Raw genomic sequence first — 18250 nt, 5'->3', positions numbered from 1 at the left:
TTTGCCACATGTTAATACAAACCTTTGGGATATTTTTATTTTCCCAGGATATCTTTCCTTCTTATGCTCAGAGGAGGCTTTATAGAAGCATAAATTGCACACAGTAAATGAAAGAACATCTCTTAAGAAGTCAGCCAATACCCCTCCCTAGTCATTTACCCCAGGAATAAAGCTGAGCTCTTCCTCAGTAATTTGAAGGTACTTCTCTCTGTATCAAAGCACGGAGATCATAAACCAAAATATTAAGTCAATTTTGGCCTATTCTTCCTGCTCTGCAGCAGATGATGCAGTTTTGTGGTACAACTGGAACTGCTGCATATTCAAAATCCCTCACAGGCACTGATACAGCAGGACTGAGGCTACTTTTTGTGCCAGTGTTAGCCTTTTCATGTCCATTAAAAATGAGAAAAAAAACTGAATTTCATTTCAAAATGACCACACTGGTCAGCATAAGATGTTGAAGAACTACTTAAAGCCTGGTTCTTGTCTAGGGTGATGAGTAATACTGTATGTACAAAGCAGAAGATGGTTGGCAATCTTCTCTGTAGGACTTGGCCCGGGCAAAAGTGAGGATTTCTGTTGTAGTCAGAAACCTGCACCACGTTCTCACCAGAAATAGTCTGGGCATCCAGGAATGTCCATTAACATGCCAGAGTTTTCCCCAAGCTGTTCAGCTCTTATCATTAAATCAAGCCTTTTGTCATCCTAGAATTAGAAGTAATTTTGAAATCATTTTTAATAGCAGCTATAGATAGATATCAAATGTAGGCCGGTAGGCAGGGAGGCATGCAGGAGCAATACAGCACATTTTATCCCGCTGTCTTTTGCAAAGACTCTATTTTTTTTCCATTTCCCAGATAATCCTCACCCTGCTGTAATGAGCCAATTTAAATGGGTTTGGTTTTGGTTTTATTAGTTCGGTTTTGTTTTGTTTCCTGCACTCACCCAATATATTGACTTCAGATGTTTTATCACAGCTATTTTGGAATGCCTTCCGAAGAAATTCCCAGTTCTTTACAATTTAAATGCTGGGGTCGGACTTCCCCAAGGTGCAAATAGCCTGGCCAGGTTCAATGCAACTGCTGCTTAACAGAGGCTATAACAAAAACTACCCAAATATTTAGAAGAGGATTCAGGCAGAGATGCCAGTAGCCCACAAAGCTTTCTCCATCCACCGTTTTCCTACAGAAAGCAGGAGGTAACCTGTTTCAGTTTTCCTCTCACAAATTAGATTTCTTTTCTTGCAATTTAAAGGAAAAAGAATGTCAGCAGCTGATTCCAATACATTTGCTTCACATCTGTAGCAGCACAAGAAAATATTAAATCAGCCCCTCCATGCGCTGCTGCTCTGTAATAATTTATGAAAACCGCAGGTGATCTGTTCCCCGGGACACTTTGTACATGAACATGCTGGTCTAGCTCAGGGCAGACTAGTGGGAAAACGTTCGGGAAAAGAAACCATAGCTTGCAGTAAGCAGCCTGCTGGTAAATAGTTCACGTGAATTGGGAACACCTGGACTCTCGATGCTGCCACTGGGCTCCAGCCTGGGCGGCCAAGAGTGGCTGGAGGGGAGGCAGCTCAGATGGACACGAACCAAAGGGATTTACTGGTCAGTGTGGTGAGACACAGCATCTCAGGGCTTCTTCAGGCTAAATGCTAAAACTATATTGCATATGATTTAAAAAAATACAAAGAGATGAGTGACATACCTTCTCCCCCCTTTCTTCACTCTCCCCCATCAGCAGATCTCCATTTCCAAGCTGTTCCAGCCACCAGCAGACCCAGCTCAGCTCCAGACATATAACTGCCGTTGTCTCTCCATTATTTTTCAGCTTAGTTGGCCTCAGCCCATCTCCTTTATATTGGGTGCTATTAAATGGCTGACTGACTTTGAACAACTTCAGCTTTTTAGCACCTTTGATTTATTTGCCCATTCAAACCATTTCCCCTGAGAGTTACAAAAGCACGAGCCACCACGGCAAAGCAGCAGATTCCTGTGCAGAGCTTGCGACCTCCTGACCCAAACAGCCCAATTCTCTCTCCCAAAGGCTTTGATTCTCCACATATTCAAACATCTGCCTTGCTCCCTCCATCATTACTAAGTCCTATCTTTCTCTCTGATCCCAGTCATTGTCGTCTTTTTCCATTAATGTGTCTTTGTCTTCAGCATCTTCCCTCCCCACATTTCCCACCTTCTTTTTCTTTTTAAACTCCTGAGTGCAACATGCAATGACATTGTAGATACAGTTATATAAAACTAGAATTTCTGGTTTAGGGGAGATTGTATGGAGAGAAAGTGGCTGCAATATCATCAGCCTCTACCACTTGATCCCCAAAATTTCTGTTTATTGCCAGGCAGCCTTGCTGCAAACCCTTTCTCCAGTCACACTCCTGAAAAGTTGCGTTTCAAAAACACCAGTAAGCTTTCCATCACCAAACTCCCAGTCAAAGCACACAGGCTACTGGCAGCCTCTTTAAATGTTTGATCTAAAGGGGAAATAAAACACAAAGACAGCACAGCTTGTTGTTAATAAGAGACCACTCCGTAACCCAGCAATCCCAAAGCTGACTTCAAAACTTTCTCCTTCCACCTAAGACAAAATTCTCCCAAGGAGACCTTGCTGAAAGAGAACAGAACCTGCCTCCTACAGTGCCCTAAAAATGAGTATTATGCACAGGAGGTACTACAAACCATGAAAAATACACTAAAATAAGTAGTAGGAGAAAAATTAATATTTAGATACATATATTAAAGTACTAAATAATATAGCTGCTATTTTCCTACGCAACAAATAGTTACTTTCTGTGCATCAGCAAACCACAGTGTTATATGTAATTCCCTGCAAGGTTAAGTATTTGTTTGTGTGCACAATAGAGGTGGCCTGGGAATCAGAGAGCCGTATTTAAATCTGCTACTGAGCTCTGCCACCAGCAAAGCAGAGGAGTGGTTTTATCTGGCAGACTTTTTGCAATTCCCCACACACACATCAAAAGCTAGACATGGCTTCAGGCTGTTGTGAGTCTCTTGCCATGTCAGGGTCCTCCTCCAGAAGCATCATGTTGGATACACGGAAAGGCAGAAAGCTCGGGGTGATGGGCAGGGATGAAAAAGCCCAGCAGCACACAGTGTGTTCTCCTTCAGGTCTCCTACAACGACGAGATGGGGCCTGAGGGAGCTCATGTCTTCCTGAACTCCAGATTACCTCCACCTTACCTGAACAAAAAGCCTCTGAGAAGCTACCATGGGTACTGCGGAGTCCCGTCTCTCCAGGGTGGCTGAGGACAGACCACGTACACGCACCAGTGCCTGACCTCCTGCTCCCTTCAGCAGCAAAGAGGGAACCCTGGGTTCTTCAGTGGGACAAGTCAAAATAGCTCTTCATAATCTTACCAGGTCACTTTGTTCCGGTATCCAGAAGGGCAGCCAAAAGTTTCATTTTGCCGAAAAGCAGATCCTGGAGTTAATCTCCCTCCTGCATCAAGCCGGACCAGGAGAGCACAACTGATACTCTCAGGAAATACTGTGTATCCCACCGGATTTAGGGAACAGTTCAAAGACAAAGAGCCCCACAGCTCTGTGCATCGACACCAGCAGCAAATCCAAACCACAGAGCTCACCCAGCATTCAGCCACAGCACGTGTGTGCTTTGCCAAAGATCGGGTGACCAGGAAAAAGAGAAGGAAGAAAATTTTAGATGGCAGGTTCTTCATCTTAAGTCAAATTGTGTGGGGAAACACCATCACTTGCTGAGAGTAACTTCTCACACATTCCTAAAACACATGGCAGTCTGTGCAGGGCCCTCTCACTCGCAAAACAGCAGGAAGACAGGCAGCCCTCTGACCAGGGAGGGGAGAGGACCATTTATATATATACATATATATATATATATATACACACACATATATACCTGCAGCAGAGCAGACTAATGGAGCTGCAGACTTGTAGCAAGCTTGCCCAGCAAGTGTGTACACAGTCATTTCTTTAAGACTACAATATTGTCCAAATTTGGGTGTTATCTCACTGGAAGAGCAAGAAAGGAAGATCTTGGCATCATACTCACATCCTCTGCCAAATTAGTGCCCCTGCTTCTGAGTGGAGACAACCCAGGAAACAGATTTGGAAAGGCAACGTATGTAATTTTGCACTGTGCCCCAACTGGGAACACATTAACTGAAAGGGCACTCTCGGCTCCTGACAGACTACCAGTACAGAAGTTTTCAAACTTGATCATTAAACTTCAGCAGAAACATCAGAAAAAGTGAACCTGGGATGATACATCAGGAAGTTTCAATCAAGCCAAAGGAGACGCCGACACCACCAACCCAGCACATCCCAGCTCTGCAACAGCCTATTAAATCCAGATTTCTTGAAAAGCTCAGAAACAGGCACCAAACAGCCTTAATCCCCCTCTGCTCCTCATTAACCAGCCATTCTCACTTGCTTTTTCTTCTCTAAGGTGCGGATGAATATTTCAGAGGGCCAGGGTAGAGTTTGTACTGTTTTCAGCTCATTACACACAGAATTTGGCTTCAAAAAAAAGGAACGGGCAAGTGTTTGAGCAAAAGAGAAAAAAAAAAAAGAAAATGTATAGTGTTGCCTCTCAAAAGTGTGGTCCTGCTGTGGCCAGAGTGGAGCAGGGAGAGAACCTCACTGGGGTTTAGGGTGTTCTTGGCAGGGCTTGCAGCACCACACTCAATCTGGACTCAGCACAGTTTAGATGGGAGAACTGGTGCTGCTGCCAGGCAGTTCAAAACCCCCCAAAATTCTTTATGAATGCAATTACAACATTTTATTTGATTTCCTGAACTATGATAGCAGAAGTTGCATTTCGACCTAATCAAAGGATTTAGTACAAAAACCAGAACCAACCCCTGGGTCCAACGGCTGCATTGGGGTCCCCATGACATGGAGCGGTCTCCCCATGTCAGGAATGGGGCACCCAGCCATGGGCAAGTCTGAAACCTCATCTGGTTTCTGACACTGGCAACAGTTACACCATGACTTTGTCTGCCCCATGTAAAATAAGCATTATCCTGTGCTTAGTAAAATAAGCATTATCCTGTGCTTAGCAAAACACCTGCAGCAGATGAATAGCACTGCTATAAATGACCTTTTACTACCACTGATAAAAGGAAAGCAGCGACATCATGGCTATTTTGGTACCACTGGAGTTGTTGACTGTTGACAAATTAGCAGCAAATTACGGTGGATTAGAGAGCTACAAACTCATTGCTTTCTGCAGTCCCATGAAACAATATCCAGATTGTGTTGGCAGCATCAACAGTTTTCCATTCAGCTAACAAGCTGCGAAGAGATGAAGACAGCAAATTAAACTAACTCGAAACTCAGATACCTCATTTGCATTCTCAGAAGGCAGCAAAAGTTACCCTACTGTGTTATCATTTGCAGCACCTAGGATATCCAGCTCCTTGTGCCAGGACGCAATATGCACTCAAATAGCAAATCAGGACCTGAATAATTAATAACTTGCTTCCTTGCCTTAACCCCTGTACCGTGAAATCCAGGTGTAAGTCTACAATACGGATCTCTTGTAACACAACCGTTTCATTTCTTGAAACTCAATGGTCTCTAAAATTCCTGTAGAAAAAAAGTGTTGGGCTCTAAACCCAACTACTGCTCACGTTTGATGGTCCCTCTCCAAGAAACTCCTTTGCCAACAGCTGAATCTCCTTCAGAAACGTCTTCTGTTGAGTAATTTTTGCTTCAGGACCTGGTATAAAGGAGAGCCCGAGCGATCCCTCCCCATGGGATGCTCCCGCGGGTCCCCAGCACCGCCATCCCCAGCTCCTCAAAGTCGCACAGGAGAGCAGCCAAGTGAAACCTCAGTCGGTCCAGCACTGCTGCTCTTTAATTTAATGCTCCTGTTTTTCTGCTTCTGCATTTCTCATTTATTTTCTCAGAAAAAATGTAAGCCCTACGCTCAGTATCTCCAGCTATTTGTCCAGGGCCGGATGGGTGTCTCAGCACTGTCAGAGATATTTAATTTCTTTAAAGCAAACAATGAAGATCTTTTCCACAGTCGATCAGCTGGTTTGCTTCAGCAAACCAGCTGAGCAGCACAGAAGCAGAGCAGTCCTGCAGGGAAGGTGCATCTGCTCTGAAAAGATTGCAAAGAAAAAAACCCTAAATACGTTTTTCTGCTCCAGTGAATTAAACAAGCACATCTTTAATCACATGCTTCTGCAACTAGCTTTGATCAACGCTGCAGCATTAATATATTTCCTGTTTATTTTTTTTAGTTGTTCATTTCAGAAGTAGATTAAAAAAACCCAAATAAATAAACAAAAAAACCCGGACTGTCATCAGGCTTTCTGGTTTTAAGGGAGGGAAAGATATTTTGCTGTGTTTTTCGCAAATGCCCCATGTTGTAGAGAATAGACAATAAAATAAAAAGGAGAAAATATAGATTTAAACAAATGACAAATAAAATAAGAACAAGAGCCACTGCAGCATTGAGCTGCACAAGGAAAATATACTCTGGCACTGGTTTAACAAGTAGGTCACAGTGCAGCACTGAGAAAGGCTGAGACAGAGCACCCCCAAAGCGCCCATTCGATGTGCTCCACTCTAGATTTAATTGCAAAAGCAGCCAAAGCCCGTTAGTATCAGCTTGAGACGTAGAGGGAAAGTTGTGCACCCACCCAAGACTCTAAGCAACCCCCGACCCCTCCTGTCGCAGCGTCTCCCAGTCAGCTCCTTTCAGCCTCCGTCCCCAGCATCCACTGGCTCTGGGGCTCTGCAGTTCAGCCTGACCTGCTTTAATGTAGCTAAACTAAAATGGCGAAAAGTATTTGAAGGACAAAGCCATTGGAAAAATGCCTGCAAGTTTGTTGTTGTTGTGCTTTGTTTTCTTTTGTTTTGTTTTCTAGGGGAAAATGGAGTCACCTGACACCTCTTCTTAAACAAAGCTTTCAAAGGAACATCTGAAAATCCCAGACACAAAGTATTTCAAGTTTTGTTTCAATTTAATACTGACATTTTCCCCTGAACACTGACAACAGACTCTCGATTTTTATTTTACTTTTCCCACGGCAAGCCTGAATAAGTTTGCACTGAGTTCCTAAGTGTGAAAAGAATATAAAAACCTTCTATTGCAGTTTTTCATTGAAAACTCAGAACCAGAACCACATAAGCTGATAGAGGTGACCAGTGCATGGGGGCTGTTTCCTAACACAGTGCTGGGGAAGGGTCCCCCCTCTCTCTCACCCAGCCCTGCTGCAGCTCATTAAAATGCTTCTCCAGGAGAGCGGGTTTCAGAGAAGCCTTTGTGAATTTTTAATGCCGTGTGCTACTTAGCTTTTGCTGAATCCACATTTCCTCCATGCCATCTCAGCAGCATCCACTGCAGCTACTTGACCTGCAGCAGCAGCACGCAGCCTTCAACAGCATCACCGATAACCGGGGCTCAGCCGGATCCCAAGGGCATGGCACACAGGGATGCTGCCAAACCTTGCTGCAGAGCTCTGCAATGCAAAACTCCCCGAGCCACCAGCCAGGTTTAACCCAGATTCAAGTGATGCACCCACAGAGACATACAGCAACACTGCTCATATCAGCATGTCCAAACCCACCAGCACAGCCCTGTTTGCAGTCTCTGCACAGGGAACTGCTTGTTCTCTTAAGTTCTTTTCTCTTTAAGGTCATATGATAGGAGAAGCATGAATCGCAGAATCATAGAACAGTTTGGGTTGGAGGGACCTTCAAAGCTCATCCAGTGCCACCCCTGCCATGAGCAGGGACATCTTCACCAGCTCAGGTTGCTCAGAGCCCCGTCCAGCCTGGCCTGGGATGTCTCCAGGGATGGGGCATCCACCACCTCTCTGGGCAACCTGGGACAGTCTTTCACCACCCTCAGTGTAAAAGGCAATGAAGGTGATGGCTGGAAGGCAGAGGGGGAAGTGATGGATGCATGAGTGAGCAGCTCGGAAGCCAATGCACTGTACTGAATGAGGAGGAAAAGGGGAGTGCAGGCCATGAAAGTCAAGAGAGACAACTTGTTAGACATATGGGTGAAGCATGAACCACCTTCTGCTTTTGGCAGAACAGAATCAACACAGGTACATGTTGGCACTGAGGGGCTCCAGTGTTCACTGTGACGTTCAAGAGTTCACAGGATTAAACACACTTGTTCGAGCTGTCTTCTCCACTGGTAACAAAATTAGTGGAATCTTTTTGTAGTTTAAAGAAAACAAAACAAAACAAGAAAAAACAACCAACCAACAAAACCAAAACAAACCAGCACCACCAAAACAACCCCACCAAAAACCAGCAGCCCCTAGGTTTCACAAAAGTGTCATCCCAGGACATGTTATGCAGTCTACTCATGGGAAATCCTAATTGCTGACTTTTTTTCGCAAAGCTGGGAAGCTCTGAGATGGGGAGCACAGCCATGCTCCATTCTGCTCAGGACTGGAGTCACTTTGCACATTGAGATTTTACTGCAGGTTGCCTGGCTGGGTGACGTAAATACTCGAGGGAACACTATACTTCTTTGAAATACTCAATATTATGAGCTTCAGCTAATGGAATAGGAAACATTAGGTTTAGCCCTTGATGATATGTCCTGTGATGTTCAATCAAACCCTCCTCATGCGGAGGAGGTGATTTATTAGGAGAGATCGGACCCATTTGAAGCAATAAGCATCCTGGTGCGGGAGAAGGCTCATCTAAGAGCTTCATCAAAGGAGCAGATTACAGAGATGTTTTCTGTCTCCCAGTGCTAACAGCTCACATCTCACTGCCAAACCTGTCACGACAAAGCTCTTCAGAAAGCAGACAAACACTGTCACAGCCTCTGAGGAGCACAGCTCTCTCTGGGCTATCCTATGCATCCAGGAAAATCCACTACCCGCATTTCCAAACTGGATTTCTAGACCAGTTCAATGGTCTATGGGTGAAGTTAACAGGACAGTGAAAGCTATGGGTGAAGTTAGTTAACTGAATTTCTGAGCTACCTCCATCCTTAGTGACCTGCTTGCCTCGTTGTACATGAGGTAGAAGCGTCTGTCTCATTTACTTTTTTTTTTTTTTAAAAAAAAAAAAGGACATAAGAATAACCTAGGATACAGGAAACAAAACACACTCTTTACAAAAAAAGAACAACTGGTGTTGCTGTGGGTCTTGGTGCAAAACCTCAAGCAGGAGGAGGTAGCACTGGCCCTGGCAAGTCCCCAGTGAGCCCCGCTGAGCACATCTGAGGGCAATCGGTGATGTTGTTCCCCTTCAGGGAAACCTGAGCAAACCTCTCAGCCAAGAGAAAAGCTGAGTCCTGGCTGAGGAAGACCAGGAGGACTGTGAGGTTTGGTGCCATGCATTTAAAGGAGACCTCTGACCAAGGGCTGAGGTGACATTTGCCATGGGAAATAGCACGACATCTGCTGTTGCCTGCTATTTCCACCCTAACTAAGGAGAAGCTCATCCCAAACCTCATCTGTCTGTCTCATGGAGCACACTGATGTACTGTTGCAGAGAGAAAGGCAGCTGGAGATGATCAGCTCTGTGGTTTCCTACCTGTCAAAGTCCTGTGGGATGTTTGTGCTGCAGAACAACTTGCTCCTACTGCAAGATCAGCCTCCATGAATCTGCACTGAGTGCTGCATTAGCAGTGCTGGGAACAGTTTAATCCTCGTTTTTGCTTTATAAAAGGATCAAAATGGTCAGCGTGTTGATAATTCAAATGTTTAGCAGTCCTGACATCCAAGTATCAGAGAAAAGAAATACATACTGTAGGATTCAATCTTGAATACCAAAATTGTAGAAGAAAGGAGGTAAAAGGGAAAAAACCCCTACTTGTGCTACATTGCAGTCCTGTTCTGTAGTGATTTATGAATATCAGAATACTGCTTTCTTTTATGTTGCCTTGGTTATTCGGTCGCTCACTGTATGAATACATTTGCTCAGTTCAGTGCAGGGCTCTCAGAAAGAGCACAGAGGGAAGGAAGCGAGTGGCTCCAGCTACCCACACTTTCAGATTCTGGATATTTAAAAAAATGCAGATCAGTTTGCCCAATTAATCTTTTTTCCAGCCGCAGCCAGACCCCAGCTGGGTTTTGCACTGAAGAGCCCGAACCTGCAGCCAAGGGAGGCTGTGGCTGGGGAGGGCTCGTCCCGCCACGGTGGGACAGGGATGTGTCGAGATGCCACCATTGGACACATCACCTCATGGCCCCCAGCTGTTAGCAAGGCAGGGGGGCACATGCATTTGCCCTCCTCCACTCCTACCCTGCTGTACCCCTGCTGTTAATTGCTGCTTTGGTCTGCATAGAAGTGCCCTCTGCCAACAGACACCTTCTGCTTCTATTTCCTTCACCCAAACCCACACTCAAGCTTCCAGGAAATCTCTGTTTGCCCACTTGCCCCTTATTAGCACCGCCAGAGGGAGGAGAAATGGGAAAAATATCAGATATCCTCACTCATCTGGGTATCCGCATTCTGCAAATCTGCCTTTTTTAGGAAACACATCTACAGAAATTGTCTACCCAGGCAATTAGGCACCACCACACCCTGACGTGAAGGACAGGTCAGGCCAGTAAGTACAGTCTCTGACTGCATTTGCTTAACAGGGGTCATCATTTTGCTGGCTGCTGACCTTTAAAATGTCAGGCTCCTCATTTAGAAAGCAACAACTGGTTTTGAAAAGTTTTAAGTGTCTGTGTCCTGCTCCGGCCATGTCTGCAGACAACATTTGGCAAGAACATCCGCCACTGCTCACTTTTTTTTTCCCCTCATCTCCCCAGAATCTCAGTGTTTATCACCTCATCTGCTCATAGTGCTCTTGCTATAAATGATTTCGATATTCCTTACTATGTACAATCCCACTTCTTTTCAGTTAACTCTTCTTACAGTTAAATGCTAGAAAGCCATTTTCCCCTCTAGTTTCCAGCTTAGAAATTCCTTTCGTGAGATCTAAACTGTGCTGTTTTCCAACAACTAGATTATAGGATGCAGGGAAGAGGAAAATAGCCTGGTTCCTTTCTTTGAAAAATATAAATATTTTATCTTGTTTTTACAGTCATGTGCAAGTACTTCCAATTACAGTACACACTTTTTTCCCCACTGTTTAACACATATTAAGCGTTATTAATTAATATCACTATCACTCCAGCTACAAAAGTATAACATTCATGCATGGTCCCTTCCTGCCCCTCCATCCTCCCTTTTCTCTTACCCCACCCCACGGGGAAGCCACAGAAGTTGGTGTGTTGCACATTTGCCATCTGCAGCTGGTACCAAGGACGCACTGCCTTGCCCCTTTTATCTCCCACAGAGCCAAAAGTAATCCCTCCAGGCTCTATTAGGAATAACAAACCCACTAAGTAGCGTCAGGTATTAATTCCTAACTGGTGTGTCTATTATGGATTAAGAAAGCAAAAAGCATATTATACCATGAGGAGCTTATTAATGTAAACACACTGATTTTGGTTAATCTTGGACTATTTGCCAATATTAATTCAGCCTTTTTCAGCAACTGGCATAAGAAAGGAATTGATTGTACTACAAAGGCAAGGAAGGAAAATCAGCCTTCCCTAACAGAGTGTAGCATGTTTGAAAGCCACCAAACCAGCCAGCTGGAAAAGTAACATCTTCATGATAAACAGAAAACCCTTTGGAAAGCAAAACAAGTTTCAGCGAACTTATTTTTATTAGCAGACCAAGTGCAAACCTGTGTTTTGGTGCTGGCAAGGCAGATCAACACATAACCAAACCACCGTATGCCAAAAGAATACACAGCCTCTGTGGGCTCCTGGAGCCAATTATTTTGGCTTAAGGAAAATAAATCTCATGTTTACATGCCCAGCACCAGAAGTCGCTGAAAGCCGCTCGCTCTGATCATTACCAAAAACAGCACCCCAAAATCCAGTCCCTTTCACAGACTGAGGTTAGGAAGCGATGGGTAACAAAAGGGGTGAAACCACTTGTGCCTGCGCTGGGTCAGGCTGGTGCCTCAATATCAGCCTCTAATTAAGGCAGAAACTTGGCAGCAGGATCTGATCTTGGATCCAAACCCAAAGCCTGGGCTGAGTCGTTTCTTGAACCGGAGCCCAGCATGTACCAGCCCTTGAATGTTTGGCATGAGCATGGCCAGAGCATCTTCCCTCACAGGTGAGCTCCAGCCGGGACCTGGCCGAAGCACAGGCAGTTTTACCCCTCTGCACTGAGGCTGCACAAGGGTCACAGAAGAGAAATTTCCACTCTAAAAACAATCTTAAATTATTTCCACCTGTAAAACTTTCTGAAAGGACTGCAGGCTTTTTCCAGAGTGACATGCTACCTTCCCACAGCACCGATAACCAAGCATAAAACCAAAGACACTTGGGCTCCCGCATCTCAAGTCCATGAACATCTGTTTTCACACATCCTCCCAGGAAAAAAAATCCTCTAGATTGTCCTTGCTGGGAACTACAGATCTGGATGTACCATTGCTTTAGCTTTGGACATTTCTTTCCCTGCTGTAAGTTAGTAAGATAATTATTTCCCTTTCTCTAATGTATATTTTCTGGTTACCCATGGATTTTAAAAGAGAGAGAAAGATAATAGGAAGAAACAGATACACATGATTTGTAGCTGTTTCTGGCCAATTGCCTGAACACAGGCTGCCAGAACATATTTTCTCACAATTGTCTGGCAAAAATTGCTAGTGAATTACAAGGATTACTTGCAGCAGTGTATTTGTTCTGGATTCAATTTTTGCCTTATTTAATTTTAACAGCTATAATAAAGCATCTTCAATAAATACAGCTGATCTGCAAAAGATACCTAATTAAAAGCGATGCCAGAGCCAGGTGCTGCTCCTTGCTCCCACGCTGCCGAGAGCAGAGGCAAAAGCAGTGATTTTCCTCCATGCAGGATCTATTCTGCTGTCCCCAAGGGAATTTCCCAGGCATTAAACTGAAAAGCAAACACTGGAAAGTCCTTCTACTGAGAGAGGGAAATAGCGATAGAAGCTGTGAGATTTAGGTGGGTTGGCAAGAGAAGTAACTCAAGCTGGGGGTCACATGTGATGCCTGCCGGGGTGGCAAAGTGATTTTAAAGAGTTCCTATGTGCTTGTCACCTCCACCAAGTGTGTATTGCCACTGCCACGCTACCTCTTGTCACTCATTTGTAAAACACTGTTAACACACACAAACCACATCGCTGATCCAGTTAAACAACAAGGTAAAATATTGAGGCTGGAACATCTCTCTGCCAAAGGCAGCATCATGCATAAGTGCTTCCAAGGGTAATTAATTGAATGCCAATGAGAAGCTTTGCATAAAGTCTTCTCACAGCCACCTCATGCCTTTGACCAAGCACAGTTTGGGAAACACTTGCAATGGTGACACCCCATCAAGGAACACATACGGGCAGCAAGGATGGTAATACTGAGCAGGGAGGAGCAGCTAAGTTCCTTCAGACTCATATCTAGCAGTAAAAGTAGGTATCACAAGGATTTAAGGACCTCAAACCAAAACTACATCTAGCTTTAACACACAAGAAAGCTGCCAGCTCTGTGTCTGCTGCGCCTGAGAGATGAGAAGGAAGAGAAGAGAGCTACAGAATGTGGTCAGAGCCCCATACTTTGTAGGGTTCAACTCCCAACACTCAAAATGCAAATGTCCACCCTGGGAGCTTGTCCCTGCACCCGAGCCATGTCCCATGGTCACTGCTACACATCAGCCAGGTCCTCAAAGCCTGCAGTCAGCTGCACCCATTTAATCTGCTAGAATACTACAGCCAGCCAAGTTAAAAAGTCCTCTCCAAGCATTTTAAAATTTCATCTCTGCCAAAAAAACAACATGAAGAATTTAGCAGGAGGAATACTGATTTGCTGGATCTACTTTGAAAAGCTTCCTGGATACAGCAACATGAGATATTAATGAGACAGATCAAAAAGCACTCCAGGTGTCAAGCCCTCAAGGTCCATCAGTTCCCTGGCTTGCCATTATACCTGGAGCCTTCTCTTTGCCTAATGCTGCCATTTCCACACAGAAAAGATCTTCCTGTAGACGCTCTCCTCTCCTGAAACCAGAGCATGGCATTACAGTAAGATTGGGCCAATGCACAAAGCAGTATGTCTGTGAGCTCACGGCTTCACTGCGGTGGGGGAAGCTTCCCCCTCCCCACTGAACCTGCACTGTTGTGTCCCCATCTGCAGGTATCAGGTGTGCCTGGTGCAGCCAAATCTCAGCAGGCTGGGGAGACACAGCAGGGTGGTTTTGCACGAAGACTGACCCATCGGCAAGGAAAATGTATGAATATAGCTTTTCAATTTAAATGGCTTTCAGGATGGCTACAGCTGCTGCTCTCTGGGCCAGCTGGCAGCATCCAGTGATCTCTGTGCTCCAGAAAAGCCAGCGCAAGAACCACCACTTTGAAGACACTATCAATAAAGTTCACGTTTTTTAGTTAGGGATCACAAGTAGATAATAGCTCCATAAACATTTCATAGTGCCCTTTGCTGGCTGTCATGCCATGTAGACACATTTGCTGTGCAGCCCCTAGTTAAATCTCTCAACTTTGGTTTCAGAAATAAATGTCTTTAAAAATCCTCTTGGCTAATCGAGGGACTTTTCAAAGCCTTCTTGGGAAACCATGATCCCATATTGCCATCCTCCACTACTTGTGACATCATAGCCATTAAATTTGTTGCCATAATATATCCCATTCACTCCTGTCCAGCCTGAAGTCTCTAATGAGGGTTGCAGGAAAAAACCCACATCTTCCATCCCACAGAGAGAAGAAGAAAATAAACCCCATGTTCTTCATGTTATGTCATATGTCAAGCCTTAATTGGTGCACTTCAAAGCAAACTAGGGGTGCTGGGAAATGCTAGACTCCCAATCAAATGTTCAGCCTCAAATTGCCAGGCTTTAAGCCGTAACTCCTGCTCAATGTACCCTCCCTGTGTCTCTCGGGGACACCTGAGCACTGCTGTTTGTCTCCAGCTATCTGTATTAAAGGAACTGAAAGGAGGAGCCAAGCAAGAGAACAATACAGCAGAAAAAGTGCATTGCCTATAGAAATGGTCAGGCTCCATCACACACACACAGGAACCCACCTTAAAGGCTGAAGACAGCTAGGCTGCCCCTCTTCCCAATGTAACACAATTACATTAATTAGTCAGAGTCCAAACGCAGACATTTCTTTGCCCTGCCAAATCAGCATTTGCTAAGCATACAGAGCGAGAGGTTTGATGAACCGCAGGAAGATGCTCACGGGCAGGACCCTGAACCTCTAACAGTGATAAACACCGTAAACAAGGTTCAATTGATGGGTGAGGCTGGAAATCCAGGCACTGGGGCAGACTGGTAGGTGGTTTCCAATGCAAAAGCTTTGATCTAGCTGACTTCCCCACGTCTCACCCCTCCAAGTGAGGTCCAGCAAAGGGGCAGAGTCAGCAACAGCACAAGGGCTGATACTTCTGCCCAGACAGCACTTGTAGGAAGAAAATCCCTCAGCTCAGCATCACTATCTCAGTTTTTTTGATAGAGTGAAGTACAGCTTAATAAGAAAGCGTGAAGGTGTGAAAGGTTGTGTGTTTGGGTATTCAACTGCCTTTGACGTTCAAATCCATTTATCATCAACACAGAAATGTCAGGAAGCCTTGAAGGTTACAGCAGTTATTGACTTTTACCATGGGTTTTGCTCGGCAGCTGGATTTTTTTGAGAGAGGGTGGAGAGAAAGGCTCGGCAGCCACAAGAAGGGAAGGTGCTATGCAGAGAGGGCAGCCAGGAGCTACCAGCACAGCCCCAGGGTGGATTAAACTGCGAGTATGCTTAACAGTCACAAGGCAGCCAGTACAGCAGACTGAAGAAGACCAAATATTAGGTGATGCTGACTTTTAATTTTATTTTCTTTACATCTTGCTTGATATTCTAGCTGCAGATTTTACAGCAAAAGGGTGAGGACACAGGTGACAGCCACCAGAACTGCAATGAAGCTTGAATAATGAGGAAAGGGCATCCTGCACGATACCACTTAGGCACCTGAGCTATCAGATACCAAGTATCAGCAAGCCAGTCGCACGGAAGGGCAAGCACTCAGTTTAAACAAAGCAACTTTTCTAACGGTGGATAATCCTCCCATCCCATTCACTGCCATTCCCACCTGTGCAGGTCACATTCAGACCAACAGTGTCACTCTGCTGTCCATTAAGGCTTTTGTGATACCTTTTATTTTCACAGCCTCTGCTCTTGACAGGGAAAGCTTTAGGACCAGGACAGGAATAACAGTTTTAGAGACTAATGGGCTATAAATTGATGCTGTGCAGAAATACGTGGGATATGGACATTTCTGTTGTTGAAATTAAAGCTCATGGGCTGGCTACACCATTGGCTTGAGTCCATGGGGGAGTTTCTGGGCTGGATCCAGACCTTGCCCAGCTCAAGCTTTGCCTGGCTTAAGCTTTGCACTAGGTAAACCACACAGGGGCTCAGAATAAAGCCAGACTGCTGCGTAACTGATTCTAACATGCATTTGTTAATGAGAGGTGACATGGGAAGAAAACCAGGTCCTAAAAAAAAAATCTCAGCTCTTTACTTCTGCTGCACATAGTGTGCACCAGGTAACTTCCTATCTTTGTTGCAAGAAAGACACAGCCCTGAAAGGGCACAAGCAGCTGAGAATTGCCCTTTCAAGCCAGTCAATGATGAAAATCAAATCCTAAATTTATAGGTTTAAAGGACAGACGGAAGTGCTGGACACATCTAATGACAGCCTGTACCATCTTTCAAAATTTCTACATTATCTCAAAATTCATCATCTGGTTGATAGGTTTGTTTATTATTTTGAGAACAGCATGTCCTGATTTAAACAGATGTCATCTCTTCAAAACCATGTGCTGTGAACTTTACAAGGACTTGGAAAGATAACTGAATATACAATAGAGAACGCTAGAAAATTAGACAAGAATCCAAATAACTGAAAACAGATCTAAACTTTCTCCTGGTAAATAAAGGTCATTATACAGTTTTCAAGATGCTTTTTGGCTTGTCACATGAAATCTAGGCTATCTAAATGCAAATATTTATTTATTAATTTTTAAAACAAGAGAAATACATCTAGACTGGTCTTCAGGTCATGGAAGAAGCTACCAGATTTATCCATACTTAGAAAACCTGATTCATCATTGCATTTTTCCACTTATATGTGGGTGGCTGCTAACACAGGTTTTGTTATGCAAGAATTACAAGTATTCTCAGTTAGAACTAATGATTTAATTTGGACGCACCAGTGAGATATGAATAGCTCAAGGTTCTCCCTGTGCATGAGGAGCAGTAGCTACAAGGAAGGTAATTACCCAGGTCTGGAAGAGAAGTGGGTTTGATGAGTGGTAGCCCATTATGGCAGGAACTGCGAGGCTCCCAGGAGCTCACAGAAAAAGCATCATTTCAAAACAGGTGCAGAGTTGTGGCTGCAGGAGGAAGAGTTTTCTGTGCAACAGGAGGCTTGTTAGGTGTGTGTTTGCCTTTTTTTTTAATGTGTATATAACATGGAGGTATCACAGACCTATCCTGGCATCTTTTTAACATCTGATAAAAGCACCCAAAGCTACAATGTCTTCATTTTTCTTCCATTATGCTTTTGGTGCCATATTATTGAAGGCCCAGCTGCTTGCCACCATTGCAAGCATATTTTCCAAAGGCAAGAGTATTTTCCAAAAAGGCCTCAAACTGATGGGGAAAGGTGAGAAGTACTTCAAGTCTTCAAACCACCTTGTGGACAATTACCATGCTAAATTCTGATCAAGTAGTTTTCTAAAAATGTTTCAATAAGTTAACAAGGTAATTAATAGTAGATGCCTACTACTTTTAAGCTCAGAAAAACTCCAGAATTAGAGATTTTTGTCCAGCAATCCGATACCATAAAAGAAAAGATTTAAAAGATAGGCAGGTGAGCAAGCTGAATGGTGACAGCTTCTCGGGATTCTAAAATAAGGAAGGGACTAAGGTGCAACCACCACTGCAGGCAGGACACCAAGCAAGCAATATATGACATTTGGCACACCTCGTTAGGACGTAAAGCATTGAAAGTGAACAGTAATAACTGGGTCTTCAGAGCACCTGCTCAGTTTTCTCCTTTGCTTTCTCCTGTGTTTGCCTATGCTCCCACATTGCCAGAGCTGAAGAGGTATTTTCATCCCTTTTTGCCCCAATTTCATATTAATGACTCAAGCTCAGAAAAGGGCACTCTCAGAGCAAGAGGGGGAAAAGGAAACAGTTATCTGGGTCCCATTTCTGCTAATTT

The 18250-nt window shown here is 44.3% G+C and overlaps 2 protein-coding genes across 2 annotated transcripts in view; one reads left to right on the top strand and one right to left on the bottom strand.

Moving 5' to 3' along the window:
• NECAB2 (N-terminal EF-hand calcium binding protein 2) overlaps positions 1-18250 on the bottom strand; it is an 85466-nt gene that overhangs the window by 49659 nt on the left and 17557 nt on the right. The window lies entirely within an intron of this gene.
• DYNLRB2 (dynein light chain roadblock-type 2) overlaps positions 10690-18250 on the top strand; it is a 182799-nt gene continuing 175238 nt past the window's right edge. The window contains exon 1 of the mRNA XM_071814196.1: positions 10690-10693. Coding sequence (XP_071670297.1) covers positions 10691-10693 — 3 coding nt within the window. The 5' untranslated portion in view covers position 10690. The remainder of the gene's footprint in view (positions 10694-18250) is intronic.

This window comes from Patagioenas fasciata, chromosome 13 (genome assembly GCF_037038585.1).
Source record: "Patagioenas fasciata isolate bPatFas1 chromosome 13, bPatFas1.hap1, whole genome shotgun sequence".
In the NCBI taxonomy this organism is placed as follows: domain Eukaryota; kingdom Metazoa; phylum Chordata; class Aves; order Columbiformes; family Columbidae; genus Patagioenas; species Patagioenas fasciata.
The sequence above is the reverse complement of the archived record's forward strand: the minus strand, read 5'-3'. Positions and strand labels throughout refer to the sequence as shown.